Source organism: Perognathus longimembris, chromosome 4 (assembly GCF_023159225.1).
Source record: "Perognathus longimembris pacificus isolate PPM17 chromosome 4, ASM2315922v1, whole genome shotgun sequence".
In the NCBI taxonomy this organism is placed as follows: Eukaryota; Metazoa; Chordata; class Mammalia; order Rodentia; family Heteromyidae; genus Perognathus; species Perognathus longimembris.
This window is the reverse complement of record NC_063164.1, coordinates 56,428,615-56,453,003: the sequence shown is the minus strand read 5'-3', so window position 1 is coordinate 56,453,003 and position 24,389 is coordinate 56,428,615. Positions and strand designations below refer to the sequence as shown.

The window sequence follows — 24,389 nt, the reverse complement described above, 5'->3', positions numbered from 1 at the left end:
CTGAACCAGTTTACATTCCCACCAGCAATGAAGTAGGGTTCCCTTTTGGCCACATCCCCTCCATCAATTGTTATTGTTAGTTTTCTTCATATAGGACATTCTTATTGGGGTGAGAAGGAATCTCAATGTTGTTTTGATTTGCATTTCTTTTATGGTCAGTGATGTAGAGCACTTTTTCATATGTCTCTTAGCCATTCTCATTTCCTCATCAGAGAAGTCTCTTTTTAAGTCTTTAGCCCACTTGATGAGGGGGCTATTGGTTCTTTGCGGTTTTGTTTTGGATGAAGGTAATTTTTTGAGTTCTTTAAGCAATTTTTTTTATTATGAACACTTTACTAAATTCACAGTGGTTCAGAAAAACATTTATTTACCTACATAAGAAGATAAAAAGGGCACACTTGATAGAATATGTAACTGAAGATTATATTTGCTGTCTTTAATATAAGAGGTATATATAGTTTTAACGTCTGAGCCTTGTGGAATACACACACACACACACACACACACACTCAAACACACAAACATACAAACTTAGTTGTTTGTATGTAAAAGCTAACACTTCCTAGCCATTTAGATTTTATTGATGAAATATAAATGAGGACCAACAACTTTTCTTTGGGTCAAATAAAATATTAGAATAAAAAACCCGCATCCATTTGTTCTCACAATCACACGAACCGACTTTCAGGCATATGAAAACACTGAAACTCTGTGTTTCAAGTGCTTCCTTTTTACCCACAATGCCTGGGTCTCTGCTTAGACAGCCACCCATCTACTAGTATAATTTGGAGACACCAAATGTAGACATAGAACTACATCAGCTTTCCTTCAAATCCTATGGTCTTAAACCTCATCTTACAAATCTGTCCTAAAATGTTCTCTTTTTTGCAGATAGGAATTATCATGAAAAAATAATAATAAATCACATGACTCTAGAAATAGGACTCACATCTACTCTCTGTAGCTGTATTTACTATAAAGTATCTAGAGATAGTAGATCAAATTTGAGAGTAGAAACCCAGTACATGAGAAGAGATGGTAGTATAAGCACAAATATATAGATATTTCAACAATACAATGGCAATAAATAATTCCTCCCTCAAGCAAAAGTATGTATATTTCTACATGTGTCTGCATTTCTCCTTACATCATTTTATACATACAGTTAAACTCTAATTAATTTTGCTTTCAACCTGTAGTAGAGTGAGTTGCTGAAATCATCACTTTGACTTCTGAATACTTGAGCATGAATTTCTCACGAACCAGGGCATTTTCTATTTCTTTAAAATAGCACACTAGCCTTTTAAAACTTAGGAATAGTAACATAGTTGAAATACTAATGACTCATCACTTGTCTCTATTCAAATTGAGTTTAGCTTCTCCAGTGATATTCTTTTCTAGTATTACTTTCCCTGTATAGTGTCCCATCTGGATACATATGTTGTGTTTAGTGGTCATACCTCTTCAGACTCGAATAGCTCCCATTGGTCTTTCTTTGTTTTCCACAACACTGGCCTTTAAGGAACTCAGTCTAGTTACTTTATAAGCTATCATTCATTTTCATTAGTATTAACCAGTAGTATCTTCTGGTTATGACATTCTGAATGGATAAAAAGAAATGATAAGGCCTTTATAATACATCTTAGCAGAAGGCACATAGAGTTATTATTTGGCCCATAGCTAGTATCTTTCAAGTTTGTACCTGCTAAGTGTCTTCACTATAATTTTCTTCCTTTTTTCAATTTTTAAAATTAAAAGTACAGATAATTTGATATTTTGAGACAACTGTTAAGTTTCCTGTTCCTCTTCTAGTTTATCCCCACGAGTTTTAGCAGGATTTGATTATTCATGAAAAAATCAACTTCATTCCGATGGCTGCCAAATGGTAATTTTCTACTCTGTTATTACTTTTACATTTGTTTGTTAACATTTACAGTAAGGAAACCTTTTTTTTCCTTTTACCTATTCATTAATGAAAGGTGTATGTATATGCTCGTAAATTTTTATTTTCTTTAATGAATTGCAACCTACTATTATTTATTGATGTTCAAATGGCTCTAGATTTGGTTTCTGGGATTCCTCTTCTAGTTGACTTCTGTGTCCAGTTGATATTACCTCATTGTTTTTTGAGCACTGATTACTGTTGTTATAGTAAATAGTATAGAAAAATCATGCAACAATGTGGAGATTTGTATGAGTATATTTTACTAATTTTTCTCTTAATATTTAGAAAGGTTCTCTGTTAAGTGCCAATGTGGATGTTTAGAAAATGAAAACTTTTTATCCACTAATAATTCAGAAGGAATTGTCATGTTTTAGGGTAAAACCACAGGTAAGCTGTAGGCAGATGGGAGAAGCATACCCTTAACTTCTTTTTTCTTGCTAAGTCTCCGTTCACTCTTCTGGCTTCCTGAGAAACTACAAAGCTGAAAAGAAGTGAAGGTTTCTCTTTCCTTCAAAATGTATGTAACTTTATTTCAATGATGAATTTCATCATGTGAACTCTCTAGACACCATTCCATACATCTGTGAGTTTACAAATCTACTGTTTATCTACAAAAGCCAGTTGGATTAACTGGCCCAAGGCCAATCTTTGCCTCCTGATGAGTTTCGTGATGTATTTTGCATTTGGTATCTGCCAGGAAGGGGAAATCTGGTCCCATACTCAAGTAAGGCATAGAAAAGATTCCCATCAAGAGGACATTTACAAAGGTTTAGTGAGGATATGGGAAAGCCAGAAAGAGTCAGGATTCACTCCCAGGCCAGTTAAAGGCTTATAGAAACAAAAGGAAGAAAGCAGCCAGGAACTGGTGCACAAGACTCTCCTCAACCTTCTCTAGTTGGTATCTACTCAGGGCTCCCCAGGGGATGGGAGGGGAAGCCCAAAGATGGGGACACCATTGCTGTGAGGAATAACAGGCGTCCTCTTCCAACACATAGCAAGGTGCAGGAGCAGTCTGGAGAAAAGTTTTGGAGGAATAAGAGCACATTTAGTAACTGTATTTTAAAAGTAAAGATTCAAAGCCTCATTGTTATTTTTTTTTTTGTTTATTTGTTTTTGGTAGCTCAAGTGGCCATCCCTCTTGCATGTTTTCTTATTTTCTCTAAGAGACAGCAGCTTTGTCTATGGCACCCGGTCTCTGTGCTTCCAGAAACCACAGCTTGACTCTGGGAGCCCACGAGGGCATTTTCATCAGTTGCATTTCTACGTCAGGGTTTCTTGCCTGTTTCATAAAGAGATGAAAGAAATGCGAGAGATGAGATGAGAGAAATGAGGTGTGTGTGTGTGTGTGTGTGTGTGTGTGTGTGTGTGTGTGTGTGTGTTCCCTTCTTACCCAATATGTAAAATGAGAATGCTTTTACCTTGTTATAAAATGTTGCTAACAAAAAGTCACTGGACAAACAATAAAATAAAAAATGTAATCTTTATTAGTTTTGCACATTTTTATGTTGGTTATCATTACTTAGGGTAATAGTAGCATTTTCCAGCATGCAGTTCAGGAATACAATTTATTTCAATAGTTTTAAGAAAAAGAGGAGCCTATGGCTTGCTTTTGTAAGAAACATAAAATGTTCTGGTATAATTTACTATATAAGTTTGCTACTCTCTACATTTGTGGGGGAAAACATGTGACGCTTGCATTTATATTTAGAACGATCTAGAGAAGCATAACTCCAAAGAAATGAGAGAGGAACAAGTTAGGGGAAAAAAAGACAAAAGTGAAAATTAAACCCTATTGTCATAAACTAGCACAGGCATTCAAATAAAATTTTATACCCTTTTCCAATTGCAAAGCATGAATTTGGGTGTGAGTTATGAACCTATTTTACCCCTTAAAGTAACAGAACAATCTAAAATTAGCAAATATAATACAAAAGCAGAAGTCTACAACTACCTAGTCTTGTTTTACATTTCTTATTTAGCAAATATCTTCCATGAAAAAAGTATTATGGACGGAAAGTAAGAAAAGTGATTGTGATATCCAACCTGAAGATAATTTCCTCTTCACATCTATGTACATAATGCTGAAAAATAAAATAAAATGACTTTTTTTACAGTATTTATATTTGCTTATAAAATTCTAAACACATTTTAAACAGGATAAGCAGTGTGTGTGTGTGTGTGTGTGTGTGTGTGTGCATGTGTATGTGTTGTTTTAAACCTGTCTGTACAGTCTGGTTATATACCATATGTTATCCACTTAAAATTTCAAAGTAACCAAAAAATTGTTAAAGTTCCATGAACTATTGCTTTATGATTTAAAGAAATGAGATCTGTGGAATAATTTCATTGACTTTACCACTGAAATATGGTTTCTCATGAGTGAGATTGTGAGCAGTGGGAGAAACCAGATAGAGCAGCAGGGTAATATCAACATGCATTGATAGCATCCAGACTATCTACAATGGTACATAATACATTACATTACCTGTATAAAGCTTGCACTCTACATTTCTTGTGGTACATATTTGATGCAATAAATACTGTGCTTAAGTCATTATTTGTTTGCTCAAACATGCACCACAGGGTAAAATGACTATTTACATCATAAATAGCATTTCATTAACACATACTGTGTCAACCTTACTGAGAGCTGAAGATGGCTAAACAAAGTGCAGGATTAAGCAGAAGTTTTATAAAGGGTTCTTTTGGTCAATGTCTTCTAGAGGTGGGGAAGGGACAGAGGTGTGTTGTTTTTTTTCAGACAATAAACAGAAATATAACATTTATAACTCCAGACATTTGAATGCAGTTTGCACCTTAGACATTGGCCATCTCCAAAACAATCTACATGGCCTAGGGGTTTAACCTGACACAACTAAGTGAATGAAACACCTCCAACCATCACTCATGACCCCTGCCTAGAAACACAAACTAACTTAAAGATCTGTTTAAGACTGTCCTCACTTTCCTTGGGACTTTTGCTCATGCATATTGTCCAAGTGTAGCATGCCTTCATGCAAACCACACCTTTGGGCAGATGGGAGAGCCATGTGATTGTCCCCACCCCAGTTTGCATACCTGTAAAGGAGAACTTTAACCTAGCTCCCAACAGAAATCCTGTTTACAAAAATAGTACATGTAAGAAACAACATATGGATTAAAAGGAAAAGATGAATCCACTAACACAGTTTGTAAAAATGTGACAAATGTGGCAGTTGAAATGCAAACAGTGGATACAATTATGACACTAAAGTGTTTCATGTTGAACAACCCCCAAATTATAGGTTTGTGTCCCTTTAAACTGGTCCTACAGTCCTGTAAGCCAGTTTGTTCTTGTCTTCAGCAGTGTCAGCTGGTAGTGTGAGCAGTAACCTCCTGTCTAGGCCATCTCCCTTTTATACACAGTCATACACAGTTTGCTGACAAGGAGTCACTGTCTTATTGTAGGCACTGACCTTAATGTAGATTTGTGTAAAAACAGTCAGTTTGGCATTGACCTCCCAAAGGAGTCCTGTTGACAAAAATACATCACCTTCACAGGCTGTAAACAATTTGTCATCTAATTTTGTTTTTCTATTTAATGTTGTTTATTTCCCTTTGGCTTTCTCATCTTTCCCTTCTTGCTCATGTTTTTCTACAATTGGCTTTGTCACCCGATCATAGGAGGGCGGGCAGGCTGCAGTGGACATGGTCAGATCAGTTTTTTCTGTAATAGAGTTTTCATTTATTCTGTCAATTATCATGTCTTCTTTAACAAGATTTGCCCCTCCTTTGAGTTTGTTCTTGTTGTAGGTAAAGGAAGCTTGTTTTACAGTTCGTTTCAAGAGGTGGCGCCTATAAGCACGCTGAATAATGACAGCAGACACTTCCTCTTGTTTTCTTTTTAAAGTAGTAGTGATTGGCTGATAGGAGACCTTTGAGGGATTAGAGGCCATGAACCTCTCTTCCATCTGTATTCGAAGGGCGTCCATCTCTCCACTCTCCCCAAGAACACGCTTTGTAAAAGCAAATAAGATATCCAGACAGTGGATCCGATCTCCACTCACCATGGGTAAATCCATAGCAATGAGTTGGAGTTTATTTGGTTGTGGTAAATTGAGAGGCGGTTCAAGAGCAGCTGCAAACTGGGATAGTTTTTCAAATTCCATGAACTGGGTGGCATCGGGATCGAACTTCTCCCAAACCTCATAGAACATCTCAAAGTCATCCTCACTCAGGGGCTCTGCGCTTTCTTCGGTGGCCACACTGAAATTCTCCAGGATGACAGCAATGTACATGTTCACCACCACTAGGAAGGAGATGATAATATAGCTGACGAAGAAGAAAATCCCAACAGATGGGTTCCCACAGTCTCCCTTCACTGAGCTTCCTGGGTTAATTTTACCAGGGTCACAGTCTGGGGGTCCACTATTAAGAATAGGAGCTAGCAACCCATCCCAGCCCGCAGATGTGGTGATTTGGAACAGGCAGATCATGCTGTTGCCAAACGTCTCAAAGTTGAACATATCATCGATTCCAACTTCCCTTTTCACATAAGCAAAGTTAGACATCCCGAAGATGGCGTAGATGAACATGACGAGGAAGAGCAGGAGGCCGATGTTGAACAAGGCAGGAAGTGACATCATCAGCGCGAAGAGCAGCGTGCGGATCCCTTTGGCCCCTTTGATCAAACGTAGGATGCGGCCAATCCGGGCAAGGCGGATCACTCGGAACAGGGTAGGGGACACAAAATACTTTTCTATCAGCTCTGCTAGAAACATACCTATGGATAAACAACGAGAATACCAACCCGTGAAGAAGTTATTCTTCATAAATAGTCTAACATAAAATTCAGAGCATCTAGATTCAATTATATAATTGTAAATACGGCAATTGTATAATACAATTATGCCTCGGTATCTATAAGATACTGCTGTTAGGATGTGAAAATGTATAGATGCTCGGGTTCCTTATGTAATCTGGCATAGTACTCAGATATAACCTTCCTTTTTTGTGTACTTTAAATCATATCTAAATTATTTACAATGACTAGGTCATTATAAAAATGTGCAAATAGTTGTAATATGCTACTGTATCGGAAATGATGGCAAGACAAAGCGCAAATCTGTAGTAGAGATATAAGAGTTTTTCCAAATATGGATCTGTAACTTCTGGATCTAGAATACATGGATGAAAAACTCACAAATACAGAGGATGAATGCATTTAGAATTGTATAGAATATATATTATAAATACACCTTAATTTTGACATTCAGCAATAAATTAAAAATAGCATAATTAAGCTGGGCCCTGGTGGCTTATGCCTGTAATCCTAGCTACGCAGGAGGTTGAGATCTGAGGATCATGGTTCAAAGCCAGCCTGAGCATGAAAGTCCATGAGACTATTACCTCCAATTAACCACTAGAAAATTGAAGTGACATTGTGGCTAGAGGTGGTAGAGTGCTAGCCTTGAGCTAAAGAGCTAAAGAGTACAGGCCCAGAGTTCAAGCCCCATGATCAACATAATAGGGAACCATAACTGAACAGGTTTCTCTTTAGCATACATAAAATCTGAGAGAGAGAGAGAGAGAGAGAGAGAGAGAGAGAGAGAGAGAGAGAGAGAGAGAGAGAGATGAGAGAGACAGAGACAGAGAGAGACAGAGACAGAGAGAGAAAGAGAGAGTAAACTTTGATATACCAGATACATTGTTATAACCATGGAGCAATGAAAGAATAAAAAACTATATGTAACATATGAGTTGGATTTAAATCTAGTTTATTCAGAGTGGAGAATGTCATGAAAATCTATACAAGACTTCCCCCAAATTGGATACTAAAATATTGACCAAATTATCTTATTTAAGAAAGAATGAATATTTCCCCAACCAGACATCTTCATTTCACCAGGGTTATACATTTCTTTAGTGTGGACAGACTATTTTTCACAAGACTAGTACATATTCTAGTCTTTACAGCATCTGGCTAAAGACATGCTATCCCATGCTATCTCATGATTAGCAAAAACTCATTTACAAAGTAATCTAGAAAATATCTATAGGGTAAATTCCTTACTATTGGTTCTTGCTAACATATAGTCTCTGTCTGTCTGTCTGTCTGTCTGTATGTCTCTCTCTCTCTTTCTCTGGTGTTACTTGTAAGAAGCTTTCACTTTCAACATGTTCTTGACTCTTCACCTGTATCTAAAATGTAGTAGTACTTCCTGATTACCCACCAAAATTTCTAGCCCTCTTCTCAAAAGAACAATCCAGATATTGTACAGGTCTTAAATTTCAAAATCTGAAAACGATTTTATCTTAATTAATAGCACATATTCAGTTTAATTAAAGGAGTTTTTAATATACTGAGAAATAGTATAGTATGGGTCTAAAATGTATAGAGTAGTATATTATACTAGTATATCTTTGGAAATTAATTTTTCAGGACAAATAAACACACCAGAAGAAATACATGAAAGCATTCACAGTGCTTATTTCTGAATGTTGGGATAATCTCCATTCTAAATTGAATTGTTCCAATTTTCATTTTTATTGAACTGAATTTAATAGATTTTAAACATTTCTTACCTACAATGGAGAGAATGACAACCACAAAATCAAAAATATTCCACCCAATGGTAAAATAATAATGGCGGAGGGAGATAAGCTTTAGCACACACTCTCCAGTGAACAACACAATAAACACCAGATTGATTCGTGACAGGATGCTGGTCACATATTCACTCTGGTCATCTGTTTCCACCATCATTGTGACCATGTTTAGACAGATGAGGATCATGATGCTTATGTCAAACACTTGTCTGGTGACAAAGTCAAAAACCATTCCTTGAAATTTGTTCTGTAGAGACACAGAAATGCTTTTTAGGAGTGTAGGAGTTTTCTTCTACACAACAATGTATACCAAAGTACATTCATTATCAATTGATTGTTTGTACACAGTTGACATTGTCCCTGACCTTTCCAACAGATTAAGTATAGTGAGATGATATTGAAAAATTAGGTATCTCAATTGCAATTGACTAATGTGTATTCCTCATAACAGCTATCTTTCATTGGGTTGCATTCTATTTCTGCTGGAGGACACAGTGCACATCAACATATCAAAGGTTTGAAAAGGAAAGGAACTATTTGATTTGCTGCTACCAGATTTCCCATGCAGCCCATGACCATGAAGCCATTTTAAGATAGAGAAACATTAACATTCTATTCATGGAATTTTTCAGGATGTATTAAATCCTATGTTTTTATTTTCTCTCACCAAATAACATTTGCTACTCTTTCATACACAATATGTTGAACTGCCACAGCAGTTATCAGACTGAGATACAGCTCTTGTTTGATAAGAAAACTTAAGGGTTTTGTCATTTATCTCTAACTCTGCATGCTCAGTTTTTGTCACTACCAGACACTGTTGACCATGGTCTGTTTATTTCTGAGGCCACTTGAGAATTCAAAGATGTTTATTCTCATACATTTTTCTACCTAGAGTTGACTAATTTGTATTTAAAGTAATGTATGTATTTGTTTTTATTCTCAAGAAATATTTTGCTAACACAATATGATACTCCATTCATAGTACTCTTCCCTGGTACACTTTACCATAATTGCCATAAAATTACAAGAACAGACTTAGTTCCTTCCATTTTCAGTTTAAGCTTATGGAAACATTACAGTTGCTATTTACAGTCACAAATTATAATTTCTAATGTTATAGCTATGCATATGATAGTAGGTATTGGTAATCTCTCTTCCTCAAAACCAGTTTATTGTTACATAAACAATATTTAGAAGGAAGGTATTATCTCACTTGACCTTTTATCCATTTCTTTCTTTTTTTGAGGAAATGCTGTTTTTTTTTCTAGGACATTTAAAAATAGACATTTTAAAATTGTTGTACAATGGGGTATGAATTCAATATATGAATTTGTATGTACAATTCATCGTGACTAGTGTTCATGCACTTCTAACTCGGGAAGAAAAATTTCATTTGTTTTAGCTTCAACTAAAAGTTTATCCTTTTCTCTGACAGTACAGATAATTACTATGGAGGCTGATAACTTTCTTGTATGTGTCATATGGCCTTTTTCCTTTGGTCATGTAGTATGGATTTTAATTATGTAGTTATATAATTCTAGATCTTCCATTTGTAGACAAAGGTCCATCCCAGTATCTTTGAGCACTTTTTTGGTCTCAATTTCTCAATCATTATCATAAAAGAATAAATAATGACAGGCTAAAGTGGAATAAAATTTTCTGCTGGAAATCTTATCTAATTAATCTCCTGGGTGGAAATACATGCAACATTTTAAGTATATTTTGTCGATATCATTTGATATTTCTTACTCCTGGTCGAGGTATAGGCTTTTGTGGCTTTTTTGATCCTAATTTTTTCATTGCATTATAATATTTCTTCTGTTCTTCTGTCATAAAGATGTCTTGACCTCCAAAGTATAGAAAAGAAAAATCAAAACTGGTTAAAACAGTGTCCATCTGTGCATAATTTTTCAGAGTTACAATAAGGAAGAGGGAGTTTTTAAAGGAAATGCAATTTCCAACCTCAACATGATTACTACTGGAATTTCAAAAGTCCGAAACAACATATTAAAAGTATTTTGTAACCCTTTGTATATCACCTTCATAAAATTTAAATTTAAAAGACGACCCTGTAGTTAAACTTTTTCAGGGCCCGAGAGTCATTCCAGAGCTTTTGTGCACAAAACTAGTACTTTACCACTTATGCCACAGCTTAATTTCCAGATTTGGGTGGATAATTGGAGATATGCATCTCATAGACTTTCCTGTCCATGTTCGAATTGAACCATGATCCTCAGATCTCATCATCCTGGGTAACTGGGATTACAAGGGTGAGCCTCCCCCACCCAGCAGTGTTTGTACTTTTATTGAACTTCCACAGTTATTCAAAATTAACATCATTATGATGATGATTCTATTGATAAAAATTTCCAGAAATGAAGCTCAATCAAGAATGTCCAAAGAGTCATAAAATGTGGCTCAAGGAAACATAGTAAGAACCATTATTTTTCTGAGTTAAGCATGACTTGTTCATTCAAGTGTAGCAAGGAGTTAAAATCAGTACATCATAAAACAATGTGGAGTTAGTCATATAAAGCTTTTTTAAAACTCTGCCAAGATTTGAAAGGAAGGCATGGAAAAAAAACTGAAGGAGTTGGAAAAATAGCTAAATACTAATATTTTGACACAATTTTTTGGCAAGATGTTATTTAAATCATAAAAATGTAGAAGCAACTTTAATTATAAGTATATTCAAAGATGGTTAAGTTATGATAATTTCTGTATGGTAAATTAGGATAATGCATGTTCCTATCAAAATAGGAAAGGAGAAAATTTAAAATTGTAAACAAAGAAGTATTCAACCCTGGAAACATGCCTAAAATTATTTGATCATAAAACTATAAAGTACAGATATTCGTTACTACTAATATTTTATTTACCATGCTTTCTATAAAGTGCAGATATCATTGAAACAGAAAAGAAAATTCAAGACAATAAATGAAAAAAAGAGCTTAACTTAAAGCTGGAAGTGATTAGCAATAATGAAGTTGTTACAATTTAAATAATTATAATCAAATTAGAAGAATGGACATTATAAAAGGAACCAATGTAAGTGTGATAAATAAAAGAAGAATTTTAGATTTGGTGTCTTGTTTTATGAAATTATTCTGAACATATTTTTGATTAACACATCAATTGAATATACTAGTGTGCTTCAGCAATAAGTTTTACTCTATACTTACAATGTTCTCTGGTCAAATCCCCTCTCCCTTCATCCATCCCCACCCTCCTTCCTGACTTCCAGTAACTAATCTTTTCACTGAAAATACCTTGTAAGAGAGAGTGGAAGAAATGTAATGATAAAGCATATGAGAAAATAGCACAGAAGGGGAGTAAACACAGACATTTGTAATACTCATTTGATTTCTCAACTCAAGTAATGATTGGTGGGGAAAAAACCACATGAGGTAGGATAGAAATATTAGAGATACTTATCTTCTTTTTTTGCTGGTTGAAATTATCTATGATGACCCCAATAAACAGGTTCAAAGTGAAGAAGGACCCAAAGATGATGAAAATAACAAAGTAAAGATACATGTACAAACTTTCCTCATACTTAGGCTGGAGTTCCACCTATTAAAGAAGAATCTTTTGTAAAACATTGCAATGTATTTGAATGTAGAAATGATTTTGGTGCTTTTCTGTGATAGCAGAATATATTACCCAAAATAATACTAGTTTCACAATAGTGATAGGTTAAATTTGGTTGGTTTGGAGTTATTAATTATCAGTAATTTTAAAACTATTAGTGAAAATTTACATATATTATATAAATTAAAAATACATTAAAATTATGGCCCATGTTTCAATGAATTTACGTAACAAATAAGAATTGAATATTCATTTAGATGTTTGGCCCTCTGTTCTTATAACATTTACTTGATTTTTCAGTTTGAGTAGTCTATTTTGTAAATCTTCAGTTGATAATCTAATCCCTAAATTGTACTTCAGCTAGTAGGAATGAATCTATTATTTATGACTTAGTAAAAGGGAAAAATTAGTATACATGTCTTAGAGCTTCATCTTCTAAAGACAACAGAATTAAAATCAGCCAAATGCATGAAATAAAATATAGTAAGAAAGTGAAATAACATAGTTTTTTTGGGTTATCTAGAAAGTCTTCAACATAAAACTTAAATCACATATAGGAAGTATACATAGTGAAAGATAAACTCAAACTGTCTTGGGTCAGTTGAAAGATGGCAGAGTTTGCTAACATTATCTTGATAAATAATAGATTAAATAGATGAGACCAAATTGTAAGATGAAGTGTTATAGAAAACATTACATTTTACAATATTTTGAAGAGTATTAGAATAAACATATATTCCAGCCCATATCTTCAAACTAGGAAAAGATTGTAATCAAATAAAGTAGCTCTTTGATGATGCATACTTGAAGAAAGCTGTTGGATGAAGATGTGGTAAAGGAGGCTCTATTTAAATTAATGATGCTAAAATTAGATGAAATCATGAATTTGATGGAGACTATAAAAGAAATCTGAAGTTTCCAGGATAATATCTACAATTTCCTTTTGTCTAATATGGAGGCTAATTGTACATTTTAGCCACCGATGGAAGTCATACACTCCTCACATTTGCTCTTCCACACAAAAATGTCTACTGAATCAATAAATTGTGGATTAAAAGAAAATGAAGTAGAAAAAAGATATGTGTCAATTACTAAATATATAGATTTCTGTTACTTTTGTTTGGCTTCACAATAATCTGTATATTTTTTCTTGAAATAAATCCATTGAACATTTCTATAATTCAGATATTACCATGAGTTAGATTTGCAACCATAGATATTTTCTCGAGGGTTTCACTTCACTGTTATACCTTTTAAGAGTAAATTAAGCACCTGCTTATAAAATATTATTTAAGAACATAGTTTATAAGGAATACTTACATTTCTAGAATCAACTGCTGCATACATTATATCCATCCATCCCTTAAATGTGGCCTATTAAAAAGGACATGAATGTTTTACTTTGAAGTGAAGACAATTAAGTACTTATGATTAGTAAGTATTCTTATAGACGTATTTTAAATGAGCATTTGAAACAAGTTATGTGTGGATTGTGGATGAGACAAAAAATAAACAAAATGGTTATTTTATAGATTCTCCAAGTCACATGTACTTCAGTTCTTTAGAATTAAATTATTGATGATATTTGACTTTCTATTAAAATTTGTAGAGCACTTTTATAAAGCTATATAAGTTGAAACATATCTGGTGATATCTATACAAGCCAAAATTATAAATTATAATTCGTGAATAGAATGAATAGAGGCAATAAGAAAAGAAAAGTAGTAGAGCAAAGATTTAGCATTGGACACCAAATCTTATAGCATATAGTATTTTGTTAGGATATAAGTTTTGGGCTCTGAGAACAGGCTTTATTCTGTAAGCATTGAAGGGACCTAACGTGGCTTCCAGTGTCTGCATCACAGTATGTCTTTGCTCTTGAAATACTAATATCTGTGCAGTGTGGATGAGAATAGAAAATCATGATTGTTCGTTAGAAAATAGAAATACGTTGTACATTACCAAGAAAGGTATTGGATATGTCAATGGTTCTGGTCAATAATGGATTAAATCCATTATACACTTGGTACAGGGACAGAAAAACAGTGGTTAAAGGAACCATTTCAATGGATTTACTAATGAACAGAAGGTGATTATGGAGGACAAATACGAAGAAGTATAATGACATTTTATTTTCCGTTAGTAGGAGAATTTATTGAAGAGCTATGTGCAAGACTTAAACAATCTACTTTTAAGAGTCACTTAGCATTTTGAAGGATTAATTAAAATATTCAAATGTTCTTTCCTCAGTTTTATAGAGAAAAATAATATGATTTGATGACATTGGCAAGTGTAGTTATTAGTAAAGATTAGAATAAATGCCAAAGAAAATGTAATATAATATTTAAAGAAATCATTCTTGTTTGATAGCCTAAATCCTTATTTTAATGACATGAACATTAATAGCAGATTAGAAATATCCAGGCGAAAAATAAGAATTTCCAACCCAAAGGTTGGAAGAATTTTATAAGCTAAGCATAGTAAGATATCTCTGAAATACATGGAGGGTTTTGACCAGTGTGGGTTTTTTTGCTTAGTCTTTTAGTTGAATGGTTAAAAACAAAACCCTAGGGAATAAGAAATAGATTTCTGTCTTAAATACCCTGTAGAAGCACACACATACAAATTACGAAACTCTTCTTATCCAGTACTTAAACCATGCCCCCATCCTGACATTTTGCTGAAATAAGGTCCCCTATTTTGTGCCCAGTTGAGGCCTGGAACATCAGTCCTCCAGAGCTATCCTCCTGAGTACCTAAGATGACAGGCCTGAGCCACTAGCATCCAGCCTATGCAACTCTATTTTGAAGGCTGAATTTTCAGCAGACAAGGGAGTACAACATTTTGATTATGGTCTTCCAAACAATGTGGATTCTCTTTTTATCTTTTGGTTGCTCATGATGCAGCCTCAATTAAAAATGGCATAAAATGAAAATGTTAAAAAGAATAACATCCTTAGTGCTTTCATAAGTTATGAACTACGTTTACAGAGAGCCAGTAGTACAGGCTTACCATGATGATTGGGATAAAATAAAAGTTCAAGTCCTCTCAGTCATTATTTAAATCTTATTATAACTGTGCAGTCCTCAAAGCTTAATCTAGCCTCTACTTCAAAGGATGTAACTAAGCAGTGTTTAATTTCTACACATCAGTTACCAAGTAATAGCAAAGTTACCATTTAACAATCAACTCATTCATAGGAGAAGAGAGAGTAACCTGAAAAAAAGGAATGAGAGTAAAAAAGAGAAAAAGGCCTATGGGAAGAACGGAATACCCAGCTCTCTGTCTACATGTAATAAAGTTTCCACTTGAGTTCAGAAGCTTTTACTAATGGGTCAGAACTAGAAAAAATTATACTTTCTTCTTAACAAGAAATATACTTTTTTCTTAGCAAGTAAATAACAGATATTGTCATTGTTATTATTCTGAACAATAAGAAAAATTCAGAGAAAATAGTGTTCACTTACAACTTGCAGCAAAGAGAGATACCCAAATCCTACATTATCAAAGTTTACTTTCACATTTTTCCACCGGGCAGTTTCATTTCTTTCTATTAGTTTTAGGCAATCAGAATGATTATTCACTTCGCTGATTTCAAACATGTCACCAGTGGTTGTGTTAATACAGTGGTAGAATTTGCCAGCAAACAAATTTACGCCCATGATGCTGAAAATTAGCCAGAATATAAGACAAACCAGAAGCACATTCATGATGGATGGAATTGCTCCTAAAAGGGCATTCACAACCACCTAATACACAAATGGAAAAAAAGAGAAGTCAGAATTCTTATTGGTTAAAAAAGAAGAGATATTCCCTTATTAATCCTTAATATAAAGGCTATGTATCGTAGGATATTTTTAAAGCAAAGTAAAATAAGAATCATAGAGATTAAATTCATTCTTTCTTAAGCAATTCACTTAGGAAAACAAATATAGGCCAAATAATGTAACAAAGAAATGGGAAATAAAAGGAGTTTAGTAAAGGGGAGAAAAACAGACAAAGGAAAAAGCAAAATTTAGGGGAAATTTCTGTCAGATGAGATAAGAGCATGTATTGTTAGAATAAAGAGAAATGGGAACTCTTAGGCAGAAGATTAACTTATTTTAAAGAGCAAACTGAAAACATTTGGGAATATTTTGATTTGACCAATAAAATTAATTATTCAGATGTAAAAAATAGATATAATAAAATACCTAATATAGTTTGGCCTTAGTCATCCATGCAAGGCTATGACTAATAATAGTTTTGCATAAGAAGCAAGACAATTTAGCATTATGTATTTCAGTAGATCATCACATCTGTTATTTCAAGCTCCAGTCATGTCAGTTGTTTCATTTACTGAGTTTAATCCGATAAACTTATTTTAAATGAAACATAATAGCTATCAGATTCTTGGGAAAATAAGTAAAGGAGGGATATCTTACATAATTCTCAAATCTAATGCAATCACCCGAGGTTCTGTGATAGATTACTTTCTACTTTTTTTCTGGTGGAAAGGGTTTTAACCCCCTACCTTTTTTTTAATTTCACAAATTAAAAATGTGAGTTTTCGTATTTCTCACGATATTCTCCTTCCTTCCTCCTCCACAGTCTCACTGGAGCTGCACATAGAATCTAAGAGGGAAAATCAAGGCACTAAAGTGCTCAAAAGCAGCATACGGTGTCTCATCTTGAATATTAATTGCTAAGAGTAACACCACCTGTGTGTTTTTATTATTCTTCAGAATCTGATTCAAAGTCAACAAAGGCATCAAAATATTTTCTATTTGCCTTTTGATGCCAGTGTACTTTCAGAACAAAGTTATTCATTTTCTGTTGTTATAAGTAAGAAAACCAAAACCCATAAGAGCTAATCCCTTACACTTTGGAGCCCTGTTTGAAGTCTGTAAAACCTTTTAGCCTTCAGAGCATAAAAGACAGTGTGATAAGTGGGCCAAAGGAAATAATGTAATCAGTAATGATAAAAAATGGGGACATGAAGATGAAAAAAATTATTCACCTGAATCATCCAGAGAAAACCAGATGATAAGGCCAATGTGGCATATCAATTTGACCAATGGCACATACCTCTCTGTTCTCATTTTACTGTCTGTATTCATAAAGGTCTTTAAATAACCCCTTATTTTATATTAAATTATTGTCAAGAAGCTCTACAAAGGGAATTCAATTCAACATCTCAATTTAGGAGAAGAATGCATCTCAACAAATATCATTTCTTCCATTGTTTTCCCCCATCTCTCTAAATTCCTGTTGTATCTTGAATGTATGGACACAAATTAGATTTCTTTTGGATATGAAATTTTAAAACTGATATCAAGTTATTATTTATTTTCATTTCCTTGGTATTTTGTCTAACATCCAAATTAAAGTGCTGTTTGTTCTGTACTGTGCACAGGATACATATTAAGGTGTATACATTCATCTTCAAATTGCAAATTGGAATTTCTTTTCATGCTGATCTGTGAATCCCACACATCCTCCTTAAGGAGCCTAGCTTCACCTCCAAATTTAGCTTCGTAAAACTGAAGCTTTTGCCTTTGACTTGAAGTATCAGAATTCTAGTATTTGATGGATCTGAAATCAAAATTAAGCTTAGAGAGTAGACTAGAGAGGGGTAGTACCTCTTTTCTTTCCATAGTGTCCTATTCCTTCTGCTAAGGGTTACATCATGAATCAGGTAATTATACCATTGTGTATTAGAGTTCATTGTATTCCTATATTCCCAACAGATCATGTTTTTTTTTTTTTTTGTGAAAACATGAAATGCAAGCATGTACTTGTGACTCTTAAGTTTTGATTATAGGAATGTGTCAGAGAGCTTTGAAGACAGGAGTAGAAAAATGATTGACAGGATGAACACATAAATGAAGTAAACTTAGCATTTATTGACCAAAGCATAATCTTTAACTCTTACTTATGGTATGGGAATAAGTCAATAGCTAAGCACAAGTAAAAGTTTCGGATAAAGTAAGAAATATGACAGGTCTTTGAAACAGGGGTTGTTCTCAGTTCAAAATAAGTTCCATTATGGACTCATAATGAAAGAAAGTGCTCTACAGCAGTGAAATTCAGGATATAATTTACAAAGTTGATGTGCATTTAGCTGAGTGCAAAATTTCATTTTGTTAAGATAACTGTTTTGACAAAAAGTCAAAATACTAGACAATTTACTACAGAAAAGTTCTATTCATATCTAAGTTGTCATTAAATTTAGCCAACAATCATAGAAAGGATGGCCTTTTCCCAAGAGCCTCAACCCATCTGGTGGTTCAGCAGAGGGAGATAGTTAATTCTTTAATTCTCTGGGGAACTACAATTAGTTCCCATGTGGGGAATATACTTGGCAGAGTTGGTCTGAATAAATTGGAAAGAACAAATTGAGGTTTCAGGCCCCATAAGGGGAGATCTCATCAATGAAAGGAACTGTCTTCATGAATTAACACTAGAGCTTGTTCCTTCACACAGACCTTCTCGAAAACTCATCTAATTCTGTTTCTCTACTTGAGCACACCAGTTCTTATGGGAATATTTTCTGTCTATGGCTCATTTTCTTAATTTTTTATTAATTTGCCATGAAATAAAAGATTGATATTCAAGTATGTAACTTAATGTCTTGATGTTTACCATATTCAGAAGTATTATCTTAGTGAACTATCATATCATATTGCTATTTATGCTAACGTGTCTCTAATCAAAACACAGGAAAGCTACGTGAATAAAAATGAAAAGTAGATAAAGTTGAAATCAAGCATTTTTGAGTATAGAGAAGAGCAGTAGCCATTTTTTAAAATGCAACTACTAAATTTGTATAGGGTTTAATCCAGGTGCCTACATTTGAGAGATATGTCAACTTATAAGAAGAAAATTTCAACATTTTTGCTCGTTCAAAAGAAAATATTTCCCTCTTACACAATATTTTTAAATTTAAAGAGTAAGGAAACTATAGATTCCTTTTTATTTTTTCTTTCCACTATGATGTCTTGAAAGAAGCTAAGAAGTTATTTGTGAGTGACTTACTGTAACATTGAGTTTACTCATTATTACCGTAGTACTCGTGACATGATTTTTATTATTTTAACGGTATGATTTAAATTCACTATTTTATCTGCATAATTCAAAGAAGTAGGTTTCCCCCTAGTTAATGGTTTAATTCTCCATTTAAAACAGAAATCATGCATTCTTGTTTAACTATTATTATATATTTTCTTTTGTTTCATTTTAACAATAACTTTATGAATTTGCACAATAAAATGGAGTGATCACAATTAATAGCAGTCTTATGAAATCTAGAATAGTACACCTTCACATCTGCTTACCCATATCAACAACTAACTGATGGTATTCAGCTAGCCATTTTAAAGACCCAGACTAATGGAATGGCAAGGAATGAATGCCTCAAACAAAAATCATTAGGTTTTAATTTCAGAAAGATAAAATTGTTTTACACAATCACCCTTCACCAGGGTCCCCCACCCTCAGCAATCAAATAATCTCCCCATAAATTGATAACACAATTTACACATAACTACAACATATTCTGTGAAATTTAGTAAAGACTTTCACCTCTTGGGGTTTAAGAATCCCACAGAAGTTAAACTCATCAATGTATTTATTTCCAAAAAGAAATTTAAGACAATTGAAAATAGTGGATCTGGAATTAAAGACTGCATCAACCCTACTGTGGTAAAATCATACTCTCCCCAGTCCCTCCCTCATCCCACTACACACAAGGTACAGTGAAAGGATTAAAGGTAGCAAAAGGGGTAATACAGTACCCATAATAAAGGGCTGAGGGGAGGAACCAGCGCTCCACCCCATCCAAGTTGGAGCAAGATTATCCTATATAAAATAGAAATATATAGTTTGTTATTAGTTAGAAATCTGATATGACAGAACATTTGGTGTTAATTTTTGTAATATGATGCGCCCTGTCTTCTCTCCTCATCAATCAAAAACTGGAGTTTTTTTTAAAAGGTATTTAAGATTTCCAAGATTATGAAATTACAAATACAAATTTAAATACAAATTTTATTTTACCCTAGGTATTCATGACATCAGTTCACTCAGTTTCAATTTTACAAGTTGAAAAATTTGGACTGGAAATTTGAAATACAATAAATGTCAAAAGCTGTCAGCCAGAAATGTGCATAAAACATGCAAAGCACAAAGGGCAACGTGATGATAACTTATTTATTACTTTCTAAAATCTTATCAAGCACTATACAACATGCTTTATTCAGTAATGTTACATAAAAGCACATGCTTTGAAAAAGTGACAGGAAAATAAAAATCAGTTGAGTGTCTAATACACATTTTGACACAGCTGTTGCGATTTTATGCTGCTAGGGGAAAAGCTAAATGAGAGTTTCTGAATGTATTCAAATCTCACCTCTTATACACAATCATCATTATTACATTCACCTCCCCGTCATCTGTGATTATATTTTTACAAATACTAGAAACATAAAAATAGAATAAGAAGGTCATTTTGACTCTACAATGCCAAACAGATGCAGAAAAGCTCAGCACCTTAGTTTTGTTTGTGAGATGAAAAAATAAGGCAAGCAGTATATTCATATTCAGAGAGGTTAAATGATTCATTTTAACACCTATCAGAATCTATAAGAAGTTTTTGTTTTTAATATTCAAAGTGCACAAATGAATAGCATCTATTTCTAAAATGTGGTGCACTTACTAATTTTTATAAATTTGAAAAGTGTTATATATGTGAAAAAATGCCTTCAAGTGTTTACCATTGTGATGATTTTATAAGGCTTTTAAAATATGTAGTTTCAACTCAGTGGAATGTGCAAAATGATTTTTTGTCAATAACTGAAGCTGCTACTTTGAAACAAAATAATTATTGTTTTAATTGGAAAACACTAATACATGTTCCAAATTACTGATAACATTTTACTAAGTATGTGCAAATCTCTGCCAGAAATAAAACATAACTATTTCGTAGATTTGTTTCTCGTGGGGATAAAAAGTGATTTCATACATGTAGAGAAATTGAAGACAAGCCTATGTGCTTAGAGTGATACTTATAATAAATCTTAGGTAAAAAAGAAGGTAAGGCCATAAATGAACTAGGAAAAGCAAATAGGCATCTACAAGGAAGCTTGGTTTCTATAAATATAACTGAACTTTTAGTAGCGGAAAAAGCTTGGTTTCTATAAATACAACTGAACCTTTAGTAGCAGAAAAGTAAAGTTTGTTGCTTGTGCTTGATTTATTTAGATAAAGAAAATTGTGGCCCACTAAAAACACAGTATTTTTATATTATACATCTTATATAAATTAATGTTTCATGAAAAACATGTCAATAGTATAAAATTTCTGAGCTATTATAAATCCCATGAAATAGTTTAACAGTAACTTAAAAGGAGAAATTCAACTTTGTTTAACTGTGGTAATTTACATTAAATTTAATTTGTTAACCACCTATCCTAATAGATAAAAAGTTATGTATTCTCTTTGTTTCATTATCAGTGTTTGACTCCATTGCTTAAAACATGTGGATTATGTATAAACTTTAATTTATAATCATTTTGTGTATGCATATTATTAGTGCAGTTATAAATTAACTCTATAGCAAACATAACTTCTTTAAAATTCAGTAAATATTTTCTATCTACCCTTTAATGTATTCAAAGATTGCAAATGTTGGCATTATAAAGACAAAACTTTTGGCAACTGCATTTTTCCTTTACACTTACATAGTTGTAATTCACATTATCTTCAAAACATTTCATTAATTATATAGGTGAGCCATTACAAAGGGAAAGTACATGACACAGAATTTGCTTTCAGTAATTAATATATCATTATACATAATACTTAAGTTGTGCATCTGGATTTTGTATGCAGGATTGTAAGGAAACTCCCAAGATAGATAAAGAAATCATCTTAATAAGCACAGCACATAAATGATATAATATCATTTTTAGAGAGGCCTAAATTCTCTTGCATATTACCTGGAAGTAAATATGCAACAGATAAAAGTGTAAAATAGCAATTTTGCAAAAATTTGCCATTCCTTTTGCATGCATGTTTCCCTTTTTCTAAATTTAATTGAATTTAATTTTGGCTTCATACAATACATCAGGATTTTCATTGTTCTTACCCTCATTCCTTCAAACCGGGATAAAGCTCTCAGTGGTCTCAGAGCTCTTAGTGTCCTGAGTGATTTGATGGCACCAAGTTCTGAGTAGCCCAAGGCATTTGCAGTTAAACTGACCAATGAAACCTGTGAACACACAAATAAATAAAGAAAATGGTTGCTGGCCAATCTACAGTTACCACGTAATACAACAAATACAAATTTCTACTGATAATTGCTCAGAAGATTGATGGTTGGATATGTTCAGTAAATCTAAAATTTTAAGAAAACCTTTTCAATTTGATCCAAAGAAAGTTACTTTTAAGACATCAACTACAATTAGTTCAACAAAAATTCATTAAATGTCATGTAAATTATTAATTGCTCAATTAAATTTAGATGAGTTAAACAATTAAAGAACATAACGAAATGATAAATGAAATAGGAGCTGGGGTGTGACTCAGTGGTGACAATGTGCTTATACAATGCATGAGGATCCCCAGATCAATCTCTAGCACCAATATGATCACCAGCACTAGTGCCACCACCCTCCTCCTCCTGAATTTCCTCCTCCTCTCCTCTTCTTCCTCTTCCTCCTTCTTTTCTTCCTCCTTATCCTCTTCCACCTCCTCCTCCTCCCCCCCTCCTCCACCAAGAAATTCAGAAGGAAGAAAATGGCATTTGACTATCCTTTTTTTTTTTTTTTTTTTTTGCCAGTCCTGGGCCTTGGACTCAGGGCCTGAGCACTGTCCCTGGCTTCTTCCCGCTCAAGGCTAGCACTCTGCCACTTGAGCCACAGCGCCGCTTTTGGCCGTTTTCTGTATATGTGGTGCTGGGGAATCGAACCTAGGGCCTCGTGTATCCGAGGCAGGCACTCTTGCCACTAGGCCATATCCCCAGCCCCTTGACTATCCTTTTATTATTGTTACTGCTAAGTATAGGGCTATTTATAAAATACAAAATCGTTATTATACTGGGAAAAGCATATTAGTATATTCAAATAATTGCAGTCAATATTTTTAGTAATTAATGTGTTCTCAAGCAGTTCTGAATATGTCAATGGATGTATGTCATTTTTGAGAAGTAATGAAGACTTATGGAACAAATGTAATATCTAATTCTTACAAAAAGGAATTCCCCAAATTCCACATCCATGTACGATTACAATTTCTTTAGTGTCAAAATGGCTGATGTTGTCAACTTACACTGGATACTAATTTTCAAATTGTTATATTTTTAAGCATATTTAGTCCTTATATTTAAAACACCTTAAACATTATTTGAGATATACTATAGTTATGAATTAATCTTTTTCAGATGCTACATGATCACTATGAAATGATTAAAACAGAACATGGAAAGCAACATTATTATTACTCTCTGGGCACTGGTGGCTCACACCTTTATTCCTAGTTACTCAGAAAGCTGAGATCTGAGGATACTGGTTTGAAACCTGCCTAGGCAGGAAGTCTGTGAGACTCTTTCCTCCATTAATCTACCAAAACAAAAAACAAAAAACCCAGAAGTGGAGCTCGGTTCAAGTGGCAGAATATTAATCTTGAGCAAAGGAAGCTCAAGGACAGTGTCTAGGCCTTTAGTTCAAGCCTCAGAACCAGCACCAAGAAAACATTACACTGTCATCTGGTGAATGGGTTTATTTGTTGAGTATCAATTCTTGTCATCACAACATAGTAGTCATTATTTTATGAATAAAATATGAATAAAACAAATAAACCTGAATACAAAATAAGTTACTTACATCAACAATTAAGAAGTCCAGCCAACACCAGGCATTGGTGAAATATGTTTGATAACCATATGCCACCCACTTGAGAAGCATTTCCAGAATGAAGATGTAAGTGAACACCTTGTCAGCATATTCCAACATAGTCTTAATTGTCTTCCGTTGATCTATGTATATGTCTTCAAATGCCTACAATGAAAAAGTTATAAACTTTAACTTTCAGACACTGTTTTATGCTCTGTTATTGATCATAAATGTACATGACATTTCATTTGAATAAGAGAGCAGAAGAATGTAGTTATTGACACTTTATTACTCTTCAAGGTCTTTTCATCATAAAATTATGGTTTCTATTGCTGTTATATCCAGAAGAGTAAATTTATTATTATTAAAAATAATTCATAATCACTTAATTT

The 24,389-nt window shown here is 33.6% G+C and overlaps 1 protein-coding gene across 9 annotated transcripts in view; it reads right to left on the bottom strand.

The window, feature by feature from the left end:
- Positions 1-5,532: 5,532 nt before the first annotated feature.
- Positions 5,533-24,389, bottom strand: part of LOC125349993 (sodium channel protein type 1 subunit alpha) — a 76,030-nt gene continuing 57,173 nt past the window's right edge. For all 9 annotated transcript variants that reach the window (XM_048344257.1, XM_048344260.1, XM_048344261.1 and 6 more), the window contains 8 exons: positions 23,989-24,162; positions 22,254-22,376; positions 15,595-15,876; positions 13,448-13,501; positions 11,972-12,109; positions 10,286-10,390; positions 8,510-8,780; positions 5,533-6,707 (listed from right to left, as the gene is read on the bottom strand). In XM_048344257.1, coding sequence (XP_048200214.1) covers positions 5,533-6,707; positions 8,510-8,780; positions 10,286-10,390; positions 11,972-12,109; positions 13,448-13,501; positions 15,595-15,876; positions 22,254-22,376; positions 23,989-24,162 — 2,322 coding nt within the window. The remainder of the gene's footprint in view (positions 6,708-8,509; positions 8,781-10,285; positions 10,391-11,971; positions 12,110-13,447; positions 13,502-15,594; positions 15,877-22,253; positions 22,377-23,988; positions 24,163-24,389) is intronic.